Raw genomic sequence first — 18,838 nt, 5'->3', positions numbered from 1 at the left:
AAGAAGAGCCCACTTTCCTTGTGGAATGGGCTTTTACTGATTTAGGATGCAGCAGTCCAGCCGCAGAATGTGCAAGCTGAATCGTACTACAGATCCAGCGAGCAATAGTCTGCTTTGAAGCAGGTGCACCCAACTTGTTGGGCGCATACAGGATAAAAAGCGAGTCAGTTTTCCTGACTCCAGCTGTCCTGGAAACATAAATTTTTAGGGCCCTGACTACATCCAACAACTTGGAAGCCTCCAAGTCATTCGTAGCCGCAGGCACCACGATAGGTTGGTTCAGATGAAAAGCTGATACCACTTTGGGGAGAAACTGGGGACGAGTCCTCAATTCTGCCCTATCCATATGGAAAATCAGATAAGGGCTTTTACATGACAAAGCCGCCAATTCTGAAACCCGCCTGGCCGAAGCCAAGGCCAACAACATGACCACTTTCCACGTGAGATATTTTAAATCCACGGTTTTCAGTGGCTCAAACCAATGTGACTTTAGGAAATCCAACACCACGTTGAGATCCCAAGGTGCCACTGGAGGCACAAAAGGGGGCTGGATATGCAGCACTCCCTTAACAAAAGTCTGAACTTCAGGTAGTGAAGCCAATTCTCTCTGGAAGAAAATCGATAGAGCCAAAATCTGGACCTTAATGGAACCCAATTTAAGGCCCATAGTCACCCCTGACTGTAGGAAGTGCAGGAACCGGCCCAGCTGAAATTCTTCCGTTGGGGCCTTCCTGGCCTTACACCACGCAACATATTTTCGCCATATGCGGTGATAATGGTTCGCGGTTACTTATTTCCTAGCTTTTATCAGTGTAGGAATGACTTCCTCCGGAATGCCCTTTTCCTTCAGGATCCGGCGTTCAACCGCCATGCCGTCAAACGCAGCCGCGGTAAGTCTTGGAACAGACAGGGCCCCTGCTGCAGCAGGTCCTGTCTGAGCGGTAGAGGCCATGGGTCCTCTGACATCATTTTTTGAAGTTCCGGATACCACGCTCTTCTTGGCCAATCCGGAACAATGAGTATAGTTCTTACTCCTCTTCTCCTTATTATCCTCAGTACCTTTGGTATGAGAGGAAGAGGAGGGAACACATAAACCGATCGGTACACCCACGGTGTTACCAGAGCGTCCACAGCTATAGCCTGCGGGTCTCTTGACCTGGCGCAATATTTTTCTAGCTTTTTGTTTAGGCGGGACGCCATCATGTCCACCTGTGGTTTTTCACACTGGTTTACAATCATTTGAAAGACTTCTGGATGAAGTCCCCACTCTCCCGGGTGGAGGTCGTGCCTGCTGAGGAAGTCGGATTCCCAGTTGTCCACTCCCGGAATGAACACTGCTGACAGTGCTAACACGTGATTTTCCGCCCATCGGAGAATCCTTGTGGCTTCTGCCATTGCCGTCCTGCTTCTCGTGCCGCCCTATCGATTTACATGGGCGACCGCCGTGATGTTGTCTGACTGGATCAGTACCGGCTGGTTTTGAAGCAGGGGTTTTGCCTGACTTAGGGCATCGTAAATGGCCCTTAGTTCCAGAATATTTATGTGCAGGGAAGTCTCCTGACTTGACCATAGTTCTTGGAAGTTTCTTCCCTGTGTGACTGCTCCCCAGCCTCGAAGGCTGGCATCCGTGGTCACCAGGACCCAGTCCTGTATGCCGAATCTGCGGCCCTCTTGAAGATGAGCACTCTGCAGCCACCACAGCAGAGACACCCTTGTCCTCGGAGACAGGGTTATCAGACGATGCATCTGAAGATGCGATCCGGACCACTTGTCCAACAGGTCCCACTGCAAGGTTCTTGCATGAAACCTGCCGAATGGAATCGCTTCGTAGGAAGCTACCATTTTTCCCAGGATCCGCGTGCAGTGATGCACCGACACCTGTTTTGGTTTTAGGAGGCCTCTGACTAGAGATGACAGCTCCTTGGCCTTCATCTCCGGGAGAAACACTTTTCTCTGTTCTGTGTCCAGAACCATCCCTAGGAACAGCAGGCGTGTCGTAGGGACCAGCTGTGACTTTGGAATGTTTAGAATCCAGCCGTGCTGTTGTAGCACTTCCGGAGATAGTGCTACCCCTACCAACAACTGCTCTCTGGACCTCGCCTTTATCAGGAGATCGTCCAAGTACGGGATAATTAAAACTCCCTTCCTTCGAAGGAGTATCATCATTTCCGCCATTACCTTGGTAAAGACCCTCGGAGCCGTGGAGAGACCGAACGGCAACGTCTGGAATTGGTAATGACAATCTTGTACCACAAACCTGAGGTACTCCTGGTGAGGATAGTAAATGGGGACATGTAGGTAAGCATCCTTGATGTCCAGCGATACCATGTAATCTCTCTCGTCCAGGCTCGCAATAACCGCCCTGAGCGATTCCATCTTGAACTTGAATTTTTTGATATATGTGTTCAAGGATTTCAAATTTAAAATGGGTCTCACCGAACCGTCCGGTTTCGGTACCACAAACATTGTGGAATAGTAACCCCTTCCTTGTTGAAGTAGGGGCACCTCTACTATCACTTGTTGTGAATACAGCTTTTGAATTGCCTGTAACACTGCCTCCCTGCCTGAGGGAGTGGTTGGCAAGGCAGATTTGAGGAAGCGGCGGGGGGGGGGGGAGACGTCTCGAATTCCAGTTTGTACCCCTGAGATACTATTTGAAGGATCCAGGGATCCACCCGTGAGCGAGCCCACTGCCTGCTGAAATGCTTGAGACGGGCCCCCACCGTACCTGGCTCTGCCTGTGGAGCCCCAGCGTCATGCTGTGGACTTAGAGGAAGCGGGGGAGGACTTTTGTTCCTGGGAACTGGCTGTATGCTGCAGCTTTTTCCCTCTACCTCTGGGCAAAAAGGACGCGCCTTTAACCCGCTTGCCCCTATTGGGCAGAAAGGACTGTACCTGATAATACGGTGCTTTCTTAGGTTGTGAGGGAACATGGGGCAAAAATGTAGACTTCCCAGCTGTTGCTGTGGAAACGAGGTCCGAGAGACCATCCCCGAACAATTCCTCACCCTTATAAGGCAGAACTTCCATGTGTCGTTTGGAATCTGCATCACCTGTCCACTGCCGAGTCCATAACCCTCTCCTGGCAGAAATGGACATTGCACTAATTTTGGATGCCAGCCGGCAAATATCCCTCTGTGCATCCCTCATGTATAAAAGTGCGTCTTTTATATGCTCTACGTTCAGCAAAATAGTGTCCCTGTCTAGGGTATCTATATTTTCTGACAGGGAATCTGACCACGCAGCAGCAGCGCTGCACATCCAGGCTGAAGCTATAGCTGGTCTCAGTATCACACCTGTGTGTGTATATATAGATTTCAGGATAGCCTCCTGCTTTCTATCAGCAGATTCCTTCAGGGCGGCCGTATCCGGAGACGGTAGTGTCACCTTCTTCGACAAGCGTGTGAGCGCTTTATCCACCCTAGGGGATGTTTCCCAGCGTGACCTATCCTCTGGCGGGAAAGGGTACGCCATTAGTAACCTCTTAGAAATTACCATCTTTTTATCAGGGGAAGCCCACGCTTCTTCACACACTTCATTTAACTCTTCAGATGGAGGAAAAGCTACTGGTAGTTTTTTCTCTCCAAACATTATACCCTTTTTTGTGGTACCGGGGGTAACATCAGAAATGTGCAACACATTTTTCATTGCCTCAATCATGTAACGTGTGGCCCTATTGGAAGTTACATTAGTCTCATAGTCGTCGACACTGGAGTCAGTATCCGTGTCGACATCTGTGTCTGCCATCTGAGGTAGCGGGCGTTTTAGAGCCCCTGATGGTTTTTGAGACGCCTGGGCAGGCACAGGCTGAGAAGCCGGCTGTCCCACATTAGGTATGTCGTCAAACCTTTTATGTAAGGAGTCAACACTATCACGTATTTCCTTCCACAGCACCATCCACTCAGGTGTCGACCCCGCAGGGGGGTGACATCACATTTACAGGCATCTGCTCCGCCTCCACATAAGCCTCCTCATCAAACATGTCGACACAGCCGTACCGACACACCGCAAACACACAGGGAATGCTCTGACAGAGGACAGGACCCCAGAAAGCCCTTTGGGGAGACAGAGAGAGTATGCCAGCACACACCAGAGCGCTATATAACACTGGGATCCCACTATCAATGAGTGTTTTCCCTATAGCTGCTTTTTTATATATATATATATATATATATATATATATATATATATATATATATATATATATATATATATATATATATATATATACATACATACATACATACATATATACATACACACACACATATTATATATACCGTATTTGCCGGCGTATAAGACGACTGGGCGTATAAGACGACCCCCAACATTTCCACTCAAAATACAGAGTTTGTTATATACTCGCCGTATAAGACTACCCCCTTCCACACACCAAATAAAACGTAAAAGAACATCAGATTTGTGACATACTGTATATTATGACCTGATAAGAGATTTGGATAGGGAGTACTTATCAAGGTATGCATAAGAAGGGGGGAGGGGGCGAGGAGAAAGTTGTAAAATGTATAAAAGTATACCCCTGTGTGCATTTAGTGTTACCGGTTTCACATGAGTGCCATTAGTATTAGTATTAGTGCCATTACAGTACCTGTCATTGTCACCATTGTACGGCCACAACGCGACTGCAGCGCCTCCGGCCAGTCCCTGCATCTCCCTGTAATTGGCACTAGTGACCCGCCGCGGCCGCACTGGATATCGCGCGATACTGGATGGTGAGTAGAATGAGGTGGGCGGGCATCGGGAGGCCACTATGGGCACCGGGCGAGTATCGGAAGGCCACTATGGCAGCTATGTCTATCCCAACTGAAGTGCACCCGGCGTATAAGACGACCCCCCCACTTGGAGGCATGTTTTTCAGGGCAAAAAAGTAGTCTTATACGCCAGCAAATACTGTATATAATAAATAGATAGATAGAGAGAGATATATATATATATATATATATATATATATATATATATATATATATATATATATATATATATATCTATACTGCGCCTAAATTTAGTGCCCCCCCTCTCTTTTTTACCCTTCTGTAGTTTCTCAGACTGCAGGGGAGAGCCAGGGAGCTTCCTTCCAGCGGAACTGTGAGGGAAAAATGGCGCCAGTGTGCTGAGGGAGAAGCCCCGCCCCCTTTTCGGCGGACTTTCTCCCGCTTTTTCTGTGATACTGGCAGGGGTAATTTTACATCTATATAGCCTCTGGGACTATATATGATGTATATTTTGCCAGCCAAGGTGTTATCTATTGCCCTCAGGGCGCCCCCCCTCCAGCGCCCTGCACCCATCAGTGACTGAAGTATGAGGTGTACATGAGGAGCAATGGCGCACAGCTGCAGTGCTGTGCGCTACCTTGGTGAAGACTGAAGTCTTGTGCCGCAGATTTTCCGGACCTTCTTCGTGCTTCTGGCTCTGTAAGGGGGACGGCGGCGCGGCTCCGGGAACGAACACCAAGGTCGGGTCCTGCGGTCGATCCCTCTGGAGCTAATGGTGTCCAGTAGCCTAAGAAGCCCAAACTACCACCTGTTAGGTAGGTTCGCTTCTTCTCCCCTTAGTCCCTCGCTGCAGTGAGTCTGTTGCCAGCAGATCTCACTGAAAATAAAAAACCTAAATATACTTTCTTTCTAGGTGCTCAGGAGAGCCCCTAGTGTGCATTCAGCTCGGCCGGGCACAAGAATCTAACTGAGGTCTGGAGGAGGGTCTTAGTGGGAGGAGCCAGTGCACACCAGTAGTCTAAAAGCTTTCTTTGTAGTTGTGCCCAGTCTCCTGCGGAGCCGCTAATCCCCCATGGTCCTTACGGAGTCCCCAGCATCCACTTAGGACGTTAGAGAAACAATAACTATATACAAGTATTGCAGAAAAAGTCCGCACTTGGGACGGGCACCCAGCATCCACTACGGACTACGAGAAATAGATTTACCGGTAAGTAAAATCTTATTTTCTCTAACGTCCTAGTGGATGCTGGGGACTCCGTAAGGACCATGGGGATTATACCAAAGCTCCCAAACGGGCGGGAGAGTGCGGATGACTCTGCAGCACCGAATGAGCAAACTCAAGGTCCTCCTCAGCCAGGGTATCAAACTTGTAGAACTTTGCAAAGGTGTTTGAACCCGACCAAGTAGCTGCTCGGCAAAGCTGTAATGCCGAGACCCCTCGGGCAGCCGCCCAAGAAGAACCCACCTTCCTTGTGGAATGGGCTTTTACTGATTTTGGATGCGGCAATCCAGCCGCAGAATGACCCTGCTGAATCGTGTTACAGATCCAGCGAGCAATAGTTTGCTTTGAAGCAGGAGCACCCAGCTTGTTGGATGCATACAGGACAAACAGCGAGTCAGTTTTCCTGACTCCAGCCGTTCTGGCTACATAAATCTTCAAAGCCCTGACTACATCTAGTAACTTGGAATCCTCCAAGTCACGAGTAGCCGCAGGCATCACAATAGGTTGGTTCAAATGAAAGGATGACACCACCTTCGGCAGAAATTGCGGACGAGTCCGTAACTCTGCCCTGTCCATATGGAAAACCAGATAGGGGCTTTTACATGACAAAGCCGCCAATTCAGACACACGCCTAGCCGAAGCTAAGGCCAATAGCATGACCACCATCCACGTGAGATATTTTAACTCCACGGTCTTAAGTGGCTCAAACCAGTGAGATTTCAGGAAACTCAACACTGTGGCACAAAAGGGGGCTGAATATGCAGCACTCCCTTTACAAACGTCTGAACTTCAGAAAGAGAAGCCAGTTCCTTTTGAAAGAAACTGGATAGGGCCGAAATCTGGACCTTAATGGACCCTAATTTTAAGCCCATAGTCACTCCCGCCTGTAGGAAGTGAAGGAAACGGCTGGAATTCCTATGTAGGGGCCTTCCTGGCCTCACACCAAGCAACATATTTTCGCCATATAAGGCGATAATGTTTTGCTGTCACGTCCTTCCTAGCCTTTATCAGCGTAGGAATAACCTCATCCAGAATGCCTTTCTCCGATAGGATCCGGCGTTCAACCGCCATGCTATCAAACGCAGCCGCTGTAAGTCTTGGAACAGACAGGGCCCCTGTTGCAACAGATCCTGTCTGAGAGGCAGAGGCCATGGGTCCTCTGTGAGCATTTCTAGCAGTTCCGGATACCAAGCCCTTCTTGGCCAATCCGAAACAATGAGTATTGTTCTCACTCCTCTTTTTCTTAAGATTCTCAGCACCTTGTGTATGAGAGGAAGAGGAGGAAACACATAAACCAACTGGAACACCCACGGTGTCACTAGTGCATCCACAGCTATCACCTGAGGGTCTCTTGACCTGGCGCAATACCTTTGTAGCTTTTTGTTGAGGCGGGATGCCATCATGTCCACCTGTGGCAGTTCCCATCGATTTGTAATCTGTGTGAAGACTTCTTGATGAAGTCCCCACTCTCCCGGGTGGAGGTCGTGCCTGCTGAGGAAGTCTGCTTCCCAGTTGTCCACTCCCGGAATGAACACTGCTGACAGTGCTTGCACGTGATTCTCCGCCCAGCGAAGAATTCTGGTGGCTTCTGCCATTGCCACCCTGCTTCTTGTGCCGCCCTGGCGGTTTACATGAGCCACTGCGGTGATGTTGTCTGACTGAATCAGCACCGGTTGGTTGCGAAGCAGAGGCTCCGCTTGACTCAGGGTGTTGTATATGGCCCTTAGTTCCAGGATATTGATGTGCAGACAAGTCTCCTGACTTGACCACAGCCCCTGGAAGTTTCTTCCCTGAGTGACTGCCCCCCACCCTCTGAGGCTTGCATCCGTGGTCACCAGGACCCAGTCCTGTATGCCGAACCTGCGGCCCTCGAGAAGGTGAGCACTCTGCAGCCACCACAGAAGAGACACCCTGGCCCTGGGGGATAGGGTGATAAGCCGATGCATCTGAAGATGCGATCCGGACCACTTGTCCAACAGATCCCACTGAAAGGTCCTCGCATTGAACCTGCCGAAGGGAATGGCTTCGTATGATGCCACCATCTTTCCCAGGACTCGCGTGCATTGATGCACCGACACCTGTCTTGGTTTTAAGAGGTCTCTGACCAGAGTCACGAGCTCCTGGGCCTTCTCCTCCGGGAGAAACACCTTCTTCTGGTCTGTGTCCAGAATCATGCCCAGGAAGAGCAGACTCGTCGTAGGAATCAGCTGCGACTTTGGAATATTCAGAATCCAGCCGTGCTGTTGTAACACCTCCCGAGAGTGTGCTACGCTGATCAGCAACTGCTCTCTGGACCTCGCCTTTATGAGGAGATCGTCCAAGTATGGGAGAATTGTAACTCCTTGCTTTCGCAGAAGCACCATCATTTCTGCCATTACCTTGGTAGATATTATCGGTGCCGTGGACAAACCAAACGGCAACGTCTGGAATTGGTAATGACAGTTCTGTACCACAAATCTGAGGTACTCCTGATGAGGTGGATAAATAGGGACATGCAGGTAAGCATCCTTTATGTCCAGAGACACCATAAAATCCCCCTCTTCCAGGCTTGCAATGACCGCCCTGAGCGATTCCATCTTGAACTTGAACCTTTTCAGGTAAATGTTCAGGGATTTTAAATTCAATATGGGTCTGACCGAACCGTCCGGTTTCGGAACCACAAACATTGTGGACTAGTAACCCCTTCCCTGTTGAGGGAGGGGAACCTTTACCACCACCTGCTGGAGATATAATTTGTGAATTGCCGCTAACACTACTTCCCTTTCTATGGGGGAAGCTGGCAGGGCCGATTTGAGGTAACGGTGAGGGGGCATCACTTCGAATTCCAGCTTGTATCCCTGAGACACAATCTGTATAGCCCAGGGATCCACCCGTGAGCGAACCCACTGGTGGCTGAAATTTCGGAGACGCGCCCCCACCGCTCCTGGCTCCACCTGTGGAGCCCCAGCGTCATGCGGTGGATTTAGTGGAAGCCGGGGAGGACTTCTGTTCCTGGGAACTAGCTGTATTGTGCAGCTTCTTTCCTCTACCCCTGCCTCTGGCAAGAAAGGACGCACCTCTGACTTTCTTACCTCTTTGTGATCGAATGGACTGCATTTGGTAATACGGTGCTTTCTTAAGGTTGTGAGGGAATATATGGCAAAAGATTTGACTTCCCAGCAGTACCTGTGGAAACTAGGTCCGAGAGACCGTCCCCAAACAATTCCTCACCCTTATAAGGTAAAACCTCCATGTGCTTTTTTGAGTCGGCATCACCTGTCCATTGCAGAGTCCACAGGACCCTTCTGGCAGAAATTGACATTGCATTTATTCTAGCGCCCAGTAGGCAAATGTCTCTCTGGGCATCCCTCATATATAGGACAGCGTCTTTTATATGCCCCAGGGTCAGCAATATAGTATCCTTGTCCAAGGTATCAAGCTCCTCAGACAGTATCTGTCCATGCTGCTACAGCACTACACATCCAGGCCGACGCAATTGCCGGCCTTAGTAGGGTACCTGAATGTGTATAAACGGACTTCAGGATACCTTCCTGCTTTCTATCCGCAGGATCTTTTAGGGCGGCTGTATCCTGTGACGGCAGGGCTACCTTCTTAGATAAGCGTGTCAAAGCTTTGTCTACCCTAGGGGAGGATTCCCAGCGTAACCTGTCCGTTGGCGGTAAAGGATACGCCATAAGTAACCGTTTGGAAATCTGCATTTTCCTATCAGGAGAATCCCAAGCTTTTTCACATAACTCATTTAACTCATGTGAAGGGGGAAAAGTCACTTCTTGCCTTTTCTCCCCAAACATATAAACCCTCTTGTCAGGGACAGGGTTTTCCTCTGAGATGTGCAATACATCCTTCATTGCTATAATCATATAGCGGATGGCTTTAGCCATTTTAGGCTGCAACTTTGTATCATCGCCATCGACACTGGAGTCAGAATCCGTGTCAACAATTTGGGATAGTGGGCGCTTCTGAGACCCCGACGGCCTCTGCGCTGTAGGATCAGGCATGGGTTGGGACCCTGACTGTCCCCAAGGCTTCAGCTTTATCCAACCTTTTATGCAAGGAGTTTACATTATCATTTAACACCTTCCACATATCCATCCAATCAGGTGTCGGCGCCGTCAACGGAGACACCACATTCATCTGCACCTGCTCTGCTTCCACATAGCCTTCCTCGTCAAACATGTCGACACAAGCGTACCGACACACCACACACAGAGGGGATGCTCTATTTGAGGACAGAACCCCCACAAGGCCTTCTGGAGAGACAGAGAGAGAGTATGCCAGCACACACCCCAGCGCTATATGACCCAGGAATTACACAGTAACTTAGTGTTTACCCAGTAGCTGCTGTATATACTGATATTGCGCTAAATTTATGTGCCCCCCCTCTCTTTTTACCCTCTTTCTACCGTGAATCTGCAGGGGAGAGCCTGGGGAGCTTCCTCTCAGCGGAGCTGTGGAGAGAAAATGGCGCTGGTGAGTGCTGAGGAAGAAGCCCCGTCCCCTCAGCGGCAGGGCTTCTGTCCCGCGATTTCGTGTAAAATAATGGCGGGGGCTCATGCATATATACAGTGCCCAACTGTATATATGCCCTTTTATGCCAAGAGGTACTAAATTGCTGCCCAGGGCGCCCCCCCCTGCGCCCAGCACCCTACAGTGACCGGAGTGTGTGGGTTTAATGTGGGAGCAATGGCGCACAGCTGCAGTGCTGTGCGCTACCTCATATGAAGACTGGAGTCTTCTGCCGCCGCTTTTGACGTCTTCTTGCTTCACACGCCGGCTCCTGGCTCTGCAAGGGGGACGGCGGCGCAGCTCCGGGATCGGACGACCAAGGGTGCGTTCCTGTGTTCGATCCCTCTGGAGCTAATGGTGTCCAGTAGCCTAAGAAGCATGACCTATCCGCAGTTAGTAGGTCTGCTTCTCTCCCCTCAGTCCCACGTAGCAGAGAGCCTGTTGCCAGCAGATCTCTCTGAAAATAAAAAATCCTAACAAAATACTTTCTTATTAGCAAGCTCAGGAGAGCCCACAAAAGTGCACCCAGCTCGGCCGGGCACAGATTCTAACTGAGGTCTGGAGGAGGGACATAGAGGGAAGAGCCAGTGCACACCAGTATTCCTAATTCTTTCTTAAAGTGCCCTGTCTCCTGCGGAGCCCGTCTATTCCCCCCAGGTATCATGGCAGGAGCTTTCCCAGATGCAGCTGAAGCGACGCAGCCAAGCTCCCACCTCGAGATACCCTCGGAGTGGGTGGGCACAGTCATGCTGAGGCCTTAGTGGAAGCTAAACTGGTGCTCTGTTCCAGAGAACCTGCTGCTGCTTGTTTTCTTGTCTTACCTCTGGTGCCTCAAGCCGCATTGGAGGCACCTCTGGACCTAGATCTAAATTTGTTAGACCGAAAGGACTGGGCAGACGGCCCCAGGTAGATAAGTCTAGCTAGCAGGGCCCCAGAGAGGAGAAACGTGGATTTCCCCATAGCAACTTTAGAAATCCACGTATTACACTCAACCCCGAACAGCCACTCCCCGGAGATGGGGAGACACTCCACACTGCGCTTGGAATCTGTGTCAGCTATTCACTGACGCAGCCATAGGGCTCTGCGTGCCGACACTGCCATGGCAGTAGTCCTAGCATTAAGAGCACTTATCTCCTTGATTGAATCACACAGGACACATGCAGTGTCTTGTATGTGTCTTTTGAGGGTCACTGTAGTAACCAGGGGCATATCATCCCGCCGGGTTCACTACGGCTGGCCGGCGGTCGGGCTCCCGGCGACCAGCATCCCGGCGCCGGGAGCCCGACCGCCGGCTTACCGACAGCTTGGCGAGCGCAAATGAACCCCTTGCGGGCTCGCTGCGATCGCCGCGCTACGCGCGCCACACTATTTTATTCTCCCTCTATGGGGGTCGTGGACCCCCACGAGGGAAAATAATTGTCGGTATGCCGGCTGTCGGGCTCCCGGCGCCGGGAGCCCGACCGCCGGCAAACAGAAGACCACCCCATCCCGCCACCCCCCCCAGACCCTCCAGTATTTGAGTCGCCCACGTATGAATGGCATGTGCCATCCAGCAACCCACTATCAGAGGTCTTTGTGATACGCCAGCCGCTGGGTAAATAGACTTTAGTGTAGTTTCTATCTTTCTATCCCCAGGGTCCTTTAATGTAAAGGAGGCCGGAGCTGGCAGTACCACCTTTTTTGACAGGCGGGAGCCTAATACGTCCATGGCTGGGGGATCTTCCCAATTTTTCCTACCTTCAGGGGAAAATGGGACAGTGTGCAAGAACCATTTTGTCACCTGATATTTTTTAACAGGATTTTTCCAGGCTTGCTTAAATAGGTCATCTAGTTCCGGAGAATCAGGGAAAGGGACACAGTATTTTCTGTGCTAAGATAAACTACTGCGGTATTGCAGCGTCTTCTAAAGGGATTTTTAATACATCCCTGATAGCCAGTAAGAGGGGCTCAACACCCTGTGCAGCAGTTGAATCTTCAGTAATAGGATCTAATTCCTCCCCCTCCTCCTTCTCCTGTAGCTCTTCCTCAGAATCTGAGAGTAAATCAGGAAGTCCACGTTTATGTGGTCCTGAACTAGGGAGGGTGGGGTTGTGTATCATCTGCCTTTGCAGTTAGGTCTGCAACAGCCTGATGCAACTGTTGTGTCTTCTGAGTATTAGCAGTGAGCTGTTATGATATATCTGCCATCATAGTTTTTATGGCACCTAGCCAGGATGGCTCCTGACCATCCCCTCCAGCCTCCTAACTAACTTGGGAGGATTGGCTGCATTGTTCACATGAGAGGGAACCAGCGTAGAGGGAGAGAATTTGGTGTGACACACACTGCATAATTGGTGTTTGACCTTGTTTACAGGAGACAACACACACACAGACAAGTATTACAATAGCAAACCTGCCTTACTGTATGAGAACGAGAGAGTGACAGGACACCCAAACTTGTCAGGCTCAGTGAGACTGCAAGCTGTATTTATACAGATATCACAGTGAAACACCGGATAATTGACCTTTTCAGGACACTATAAAGTGTACAAAAGCGGCTCTCCCCTTTATTTACACCCCTGTGCCAGTGTTCTGAGTATCTGTGAGCGCCTGGAGGAGCTGTGTGTCCTTGCTGCCGCAGCTGGAAGCAGAGGAAGGCGCCAAACGCCGCTGGTCCAGCTCTGAGAAAGCTCTGCCCCCTGTAATGGCACCGGCGCTATGTAGTTATTTATACCGGCAATGTCTCTAATACAGTGTAAAACATCACATAAAATGCTAGTTTTCACTACCGCTGCCAGTGTACACAGGGGGGCTATAGCGGATCCCCCCCAGGGAGGGTTCCATATGCCACCCCTGCGTTGCGTTGCGCCGCACCAAGAACCGGGGACCCCAGTTTGTACTCCCTACTCTTCTCACCTTAGGGGTGTGCCGCGTGCCGAGACTGCGTTCGCTAAGGCACAATGTCCTGCGGTTCCAACAACCTCTCAGTGGGTAACAAACAAGTTGCACAAAGACAGATGTAAACCTGAGTGCCACCAACCACCCAAGGATGTGAGCTCAGTGGTGGGGACTCTCCAACGTGTACTGGGTGTCCTAATCACCTTGTTTCTTTTAAAGATACATTTGATCAGGTACTGTAATAGCTCAAGGAAACACCAGTACCTCATGGCTATTGGGTTATAGATTAGTCACAATAAGCACTATAAATGGTTGTTTGGAAGTTAACATTATACTAGAACCATGGACGTGCCCTATAATACCTGGTATTGAGGAACCCTCTGTTAAAAACAGACTTGTCCCAATTATGGACAATTTGGAGGCTTTACATTCACATATTTTTAAATGCGAGGAAAAATAATTAAAAATGTACCTATTGTCATCTTACCTCTCCAAAAGCTCCCCTTCCTATTACTTTTAGTGACTCAAAATCCTCTAATCCTAGTCGTGTCCTTTTCAATCGAAGAAACTCTGTTTCTTTTCGTGCATGTGCAGACCTTCGCATCTTTTTCTAGATTTAACAAAAAATAAATAAATAATACAATATAGATTTAAAATGCAAACAAAAAACACACACACACCACCAATAAATTTTTATTGGATGCAAGTACAGTAATTTTGTGGGGAAAAGGTCTGCCCCAGTAGAATACTGTAGTTCAAGAACTTGACTTCTCTAGAAAAAAATTTTTTTTTAAATGTAGAGTGAGTAGTACGGATAACTTATACAAACCACTTTTACCTTGGCAACCACTATTTTAAGATACACAATTCTATTGTTCTACTAAAATGGTATAATTTAAAGATAAAATACCATATTTAAAAAGGTAGAGTTTATTGTAACTTTCTCTACAAGCCATTTATGCATTGATCTTTATTTGCTCTCGATGTAACATTAGTAACATAAAAAATATTTATGAGATGTTATCTTTATGACTGCTTTAATTGTATAGGACTTTCTGGAGGTGTGGCACACCATGTATCTTAGGTATGGAGAATGGGGTATGTACTATTACTATCTATTGTGTATTTACTTACCAATAATATCAGTGGCTATTTACACAAAAGCAGCCAGAGTTATTCTAGTAGATTGAAAATATATTTCTTTATAATGAATAAAAAGTTGTATTGCATCGAGGACCACTTAATACTTTATGATTACAACTGGGTTCATAAACAAGACGCATACATTCAGTTAAAGATCAGCTGTAAAACCGAAAAACAGCTTGCTACTAGAAGAGGAAGTATGTACCAACATTGCATATTATGGTCTCTCAAACTCTCTTGGAAAGGTGTGGCAAACACAGAAACGGACACACTGCAATTTACAGCAAAGCATAACGTATTGCAGAGTATAAGGTCATGGACGGTGCTCTAACCAGAGAACTTTATATTTTGATCAACATTTTATTTTATTTCAGGAGTACTGCTGTACCTTGGTATTTAGGAATGTACTAGTAATGTTATGTTCACCAATCAGGACATTATGGACCAAAAGTGAAAATAAAAAAACTTAACTTTAACTTTTTATAGTTGACTTTTAAAAGGAAGGCAAAATAATAAAATGTTACTACTGGTAGCAGATATGACATTAACAGTGGTTTCTGTGTTAAAAGCAGTATGTGGAATGCAAATTTGCTCTTTAAATACATGTGCGGCAACAAACTCATGACATTTTGTAAATTTTACCAACAGCAGATAGCAACACTTGCTGTCATTAAAAGAAAGAGCCCACAAATCAAGTCTGTAACATTTTTATCTCTGTATGGCTGTCAGCAAAAATTACATACTATGGGGTATATGCAATTGCGGTCGAATTCCCGAAATTGTCGAATTTCGGGTCATTTTCGACCAAAAAAAAAAAAAAAATCGCCTATGCAATTCAGTGCTTTCCGACCAAAAAACGGACTTTCAAAATTCGACTTTTTGAAATTCGAATTTTTGCAAATTCGACTTTTCTGCAATGATACAAGTGCTGCAATTCGACCAAAGCATATTCAATTCAAGTTTGGAAATTCGACAGCAGTGCTTTTAGACAGCAAATTCGTCATTTTCAATCCGCCACACTTTGGAGGGTGAAAACAAATAAAAAAATTTTAAACATGTTTTTTTTTGTGTTTTTTTGGGGGGGAATAGCAGATCTATTTATATTAGAAGGGATTAGGTACTTTTTTTTTTTTTTTGGAGGCACAAATATTATTTATATATTTTTTAAAATATTAATTTTTTTATTTTATTTTTTTTTATGCTGGAACGGTGAAATCATAAAAAATGGCGTGGGGTCCCCCCTCCAAAGCATAACCAGCCTCGGGCTCTTCGAGCTGGTCCTGGTTCTAAAAATGCGGGGAAAAAATTGACAGGGGATCCCCCGTATTTTTAAAACCAGCACCGGGCTCTGCGCCTGGTGCTGGTGCCAAAAATACGGGGGACAAAAAGAGTAGGGGTCCCCCGTATTTTTAACACCAGCATCGGGCTCCACTAGCTGGACAGATAATGCCACAGCCGGGGGTCACTTTTATGCCGTGCCCTGCGGCCGTGGCATTAAATATCCAACTAGTCACCCCTGGCCGGGGTACCCTGGGGGAGTGGGGACCCCTTCAATCAAGGGGCCCCCCCCCCCCCAGCGGCCAGGGGTGAAGCCCGAGGCTGTCCCCCCCCATCCAATGGGCTGCGGATGGGGGGGCTGATAGCCTTTTGTGATAATAAAAAGATATTGTTTTTTCCAGTAGTACTACAAGTCCCAGCAAGCCTCCCCCGCAAGCTGGTACTTGGAGAACCACAAGTACCAGCATGCGGGAGAAAAACGGGCCCGCTGGTACCTGTAGTACTACTGGGAAAAAAATACCCAAATAAAAACAGGACACACACACCGTCGACAGTAAAACTTTATTTCATACGTCGACACACACATACTTACCTATGTTCACACGCCGACATCGGTCCTCTTCTCCATGTAGAATCCACGGATACCTGAAAAGAAAAGATCAATATACTCACCTCAGCCATGGTCCAGAGATAAATCCACGTACTTGGCAAAAAAACAAACCGAACACCCGCTCCATGCCGGACTGAAAGGGGTCCCATGCTGACACATGGGACACCTTTCCACGAATGAGACCTGTCAGTGACAGCTGTCACAGAAAGGTCTCTAAGCCAATCAGGAAGCGCAACTTCGTTGCGCTCACCTGATTGGCTGTGCGCTGTCTGTACTGTGACAGCACATCGCAAAGCCGCTCCATTACTTTCAATGGTGGGAACTTAGCGGCTAGCGGTAAGGTCACCCGCCGGTCAGCGGCTGACCGGCGGGTGACCCCACCGCTACCCGCAAAGTTCCCACCATTGAAAGTAATGGAGCGGCTTTGCGATGTGCTGTCACAGTACAGACAGCGCACAGCCAATCAGGTGAGCGCCACGGAAGTAGCGCTTCCTGATTGGCTGAAGGGACTTCAGTGACAGGAGTCACGTGATGTCCCGGCATTCGGGAGAAAGGGGTCTGATGTGAAAGCATTGGACCCCTTTCTAGTCCGGTATGGAGCGGGTATTTGCGTTTTCTTTTTTTTTTACAAGTACGTGGATTTATCTCTCTGGACGTGGATTTATCTCTGGACGCTGGAAGGTGAGTATCATTTTTTCACAGGTACCCTCGGATCGTCGGAGACCGTGGCAGTCGGCGTGTCAACATAGGTAAGTATGTGTGTGTCGGTAGTGTGTAATAAAGTTTTACTGTCACGGTGTGTGTGTCCTGTTTTTTTTGGGGTATTTTTTTCCCAGTAGTACTACAGGTACCAGCGGGCCCGTTTTTCTCCCGCATGCTGGTACTTGTGGTTCTCCAAGTACCAGCTTGCGGGGGAGGCTTGCTGGGACTTGTAGTACTACTGGAAAAAACAATATCTTTTTATTATCACAAAAGGCTATCAGCCTTATTATCACAAAAGGCTATCAGCCCCCCCATCCGCAGCCCATTGGATGGGGGGGGGGGGGGGGGGGACAGCCTCGGGCTTCACCCCTGGCCCTTGGGTGGCTGGGGGACCCCTTGATTGAAGGGGTCCCCACTCCCCCAGGGTACCCCGGCCAGGGGTGACTAGTTGGATATTTAATGCCACGGCCGCAGGGCACGGCATAAAAGTGACCCCCGGCTGTGGCATTATCTGTCCAGCTAGTGGAGCCCGATGCTGGTGTTAAAAATACGGGGGACCCCTACTCTTTTTGTCCCCCGTATTTTTGGCACCAGCACCAGGCGCAGAGCCCGGTGCTGGTTTTAAAAATACGGGGGATCCCTGGCCAATTTTTCCCCGGATTTTTAGAACCAGGACCAGCTCGATGAGCCCGAGGCTGGTTATGCTTGGGAGGGGGGACCCCACGCCATTTTTTTTTCCGGGTTTTTCCCGTTTTTTACTGTTTTTTAAAATCGCGGCAAAATCCGCCAAATCGGCCGATTTTCGCCCGCGACTCTGGCGAATCCGTTTTTCATTGAATATGGTGAATTCCGGAAGCCACCTTCCGGAATTCACCTGGCGAATTTAGTCGAATTAAAAAACGGCGAAAAATTGCCGCGATTCGCCGTGAATTGCATATACCCCAATGGCTGTTTTCTCTTACCTTTGTTTTGCTGCAGCAACATTTAGGTGTAAATACATTACATTAGGTATGAATGTAAATATTTAGCAGAAGCTGCTGCGCTTGTGCCTGAAGCAGCATTCAAAAAATTGTGACTTTCCATAGACAACCCTGGACCATTGATGAGTATAATTCGGACTTCAATCGTTAATATAAAAGGTGAATTGTGTGCATGTCTTGGATACAGTGGGGTAAATTTACTAAGTTGGGAGATTTTTAGAACTGGTGATGTTGCCCATGGCAACCAATCAGATTCTACTTACCATTTATCTAGCTGCTTCTAGCAGATAATAGATATAATCTGATTGGTTGCTATGGGCAACATCACCAGTTCTAAAAATCTCCCACCTTAGTAAATTTACCCCAGTGTTTCTGAAAACTAGTCCTTTGATACTTCTGCATCATATGATGATCAGAAAAAACCCCAATTCTATGCTGATGAGCCATAACAGTCTAGCACAGTGGTTCTCAAACTGTTTTGAATCACAGCGCCCTAGAGCATCAGAATGTGTTTCACGGCACCCCTAGGTCAAACGTTTCCTATCGAGAAATTTAGAATGAAATATTAAATTAAGTACATTGTGTTTATAGGTCATCCTTAGGTTCAATTGTGTCGTGAGGGACAAGATCTGAATTTGTTTGTCCACATGTTTTATGATTGACAGCCACCAGCACTGGTTTTGCCTAATACATTGAACATACTGAAAAAGGGGTTTATCGTCAGTTATTTAGTACATGCTATCTGAAAATGACTATTAAGGGAAATTAGAGCCATGAAATAATTCAA

The 18,838-nt window shown here is 48.0% G+C and overlaps 1 protein-coding gene across 2 annotated transcripts in view; it reads right to left on the bottom strand.

The window, feature by feature from the left end:
• LOC135047464 (serine/threonine-protein kinase 38) overlaps positions 1-18,838 on the bottom strand; it is a 249,986-nt gene that overhangs the window by 215,497 nt on the left and 15,651 nt on the right. For both annotated transcript variants that reach the window (XM_063955453.1, XM_063955454.1), the window contains exon 4: positions 13,826-13,948. In XM_063955453.1, coding sequence (XP_063811523.1) covers positions 13,826-13,948 — 123 coding nt within the window. The remainder of the gene's footprint in view (positions 1-13,825; positions 13,949-18,838) is intronic.

Source organism: Pseudophryne corroboree, chromosome 2 (genome assembly GCF_028390025.1).
Source record: "Pseudophryne corroboree isolate aPseCor3 chromosome 2, aPseCor3.hap2, whole genome shotgun sequence".
Lineage (NCBI taxonomy): Eukaryota > Metazoa > Chordata > Amphibia > Anura > Myobatrachidae > Pseudophryne > Pseudophryne corroboree.
This window is presented reverse-complemented; position numbering and strand designations above follow the sequence as displayed.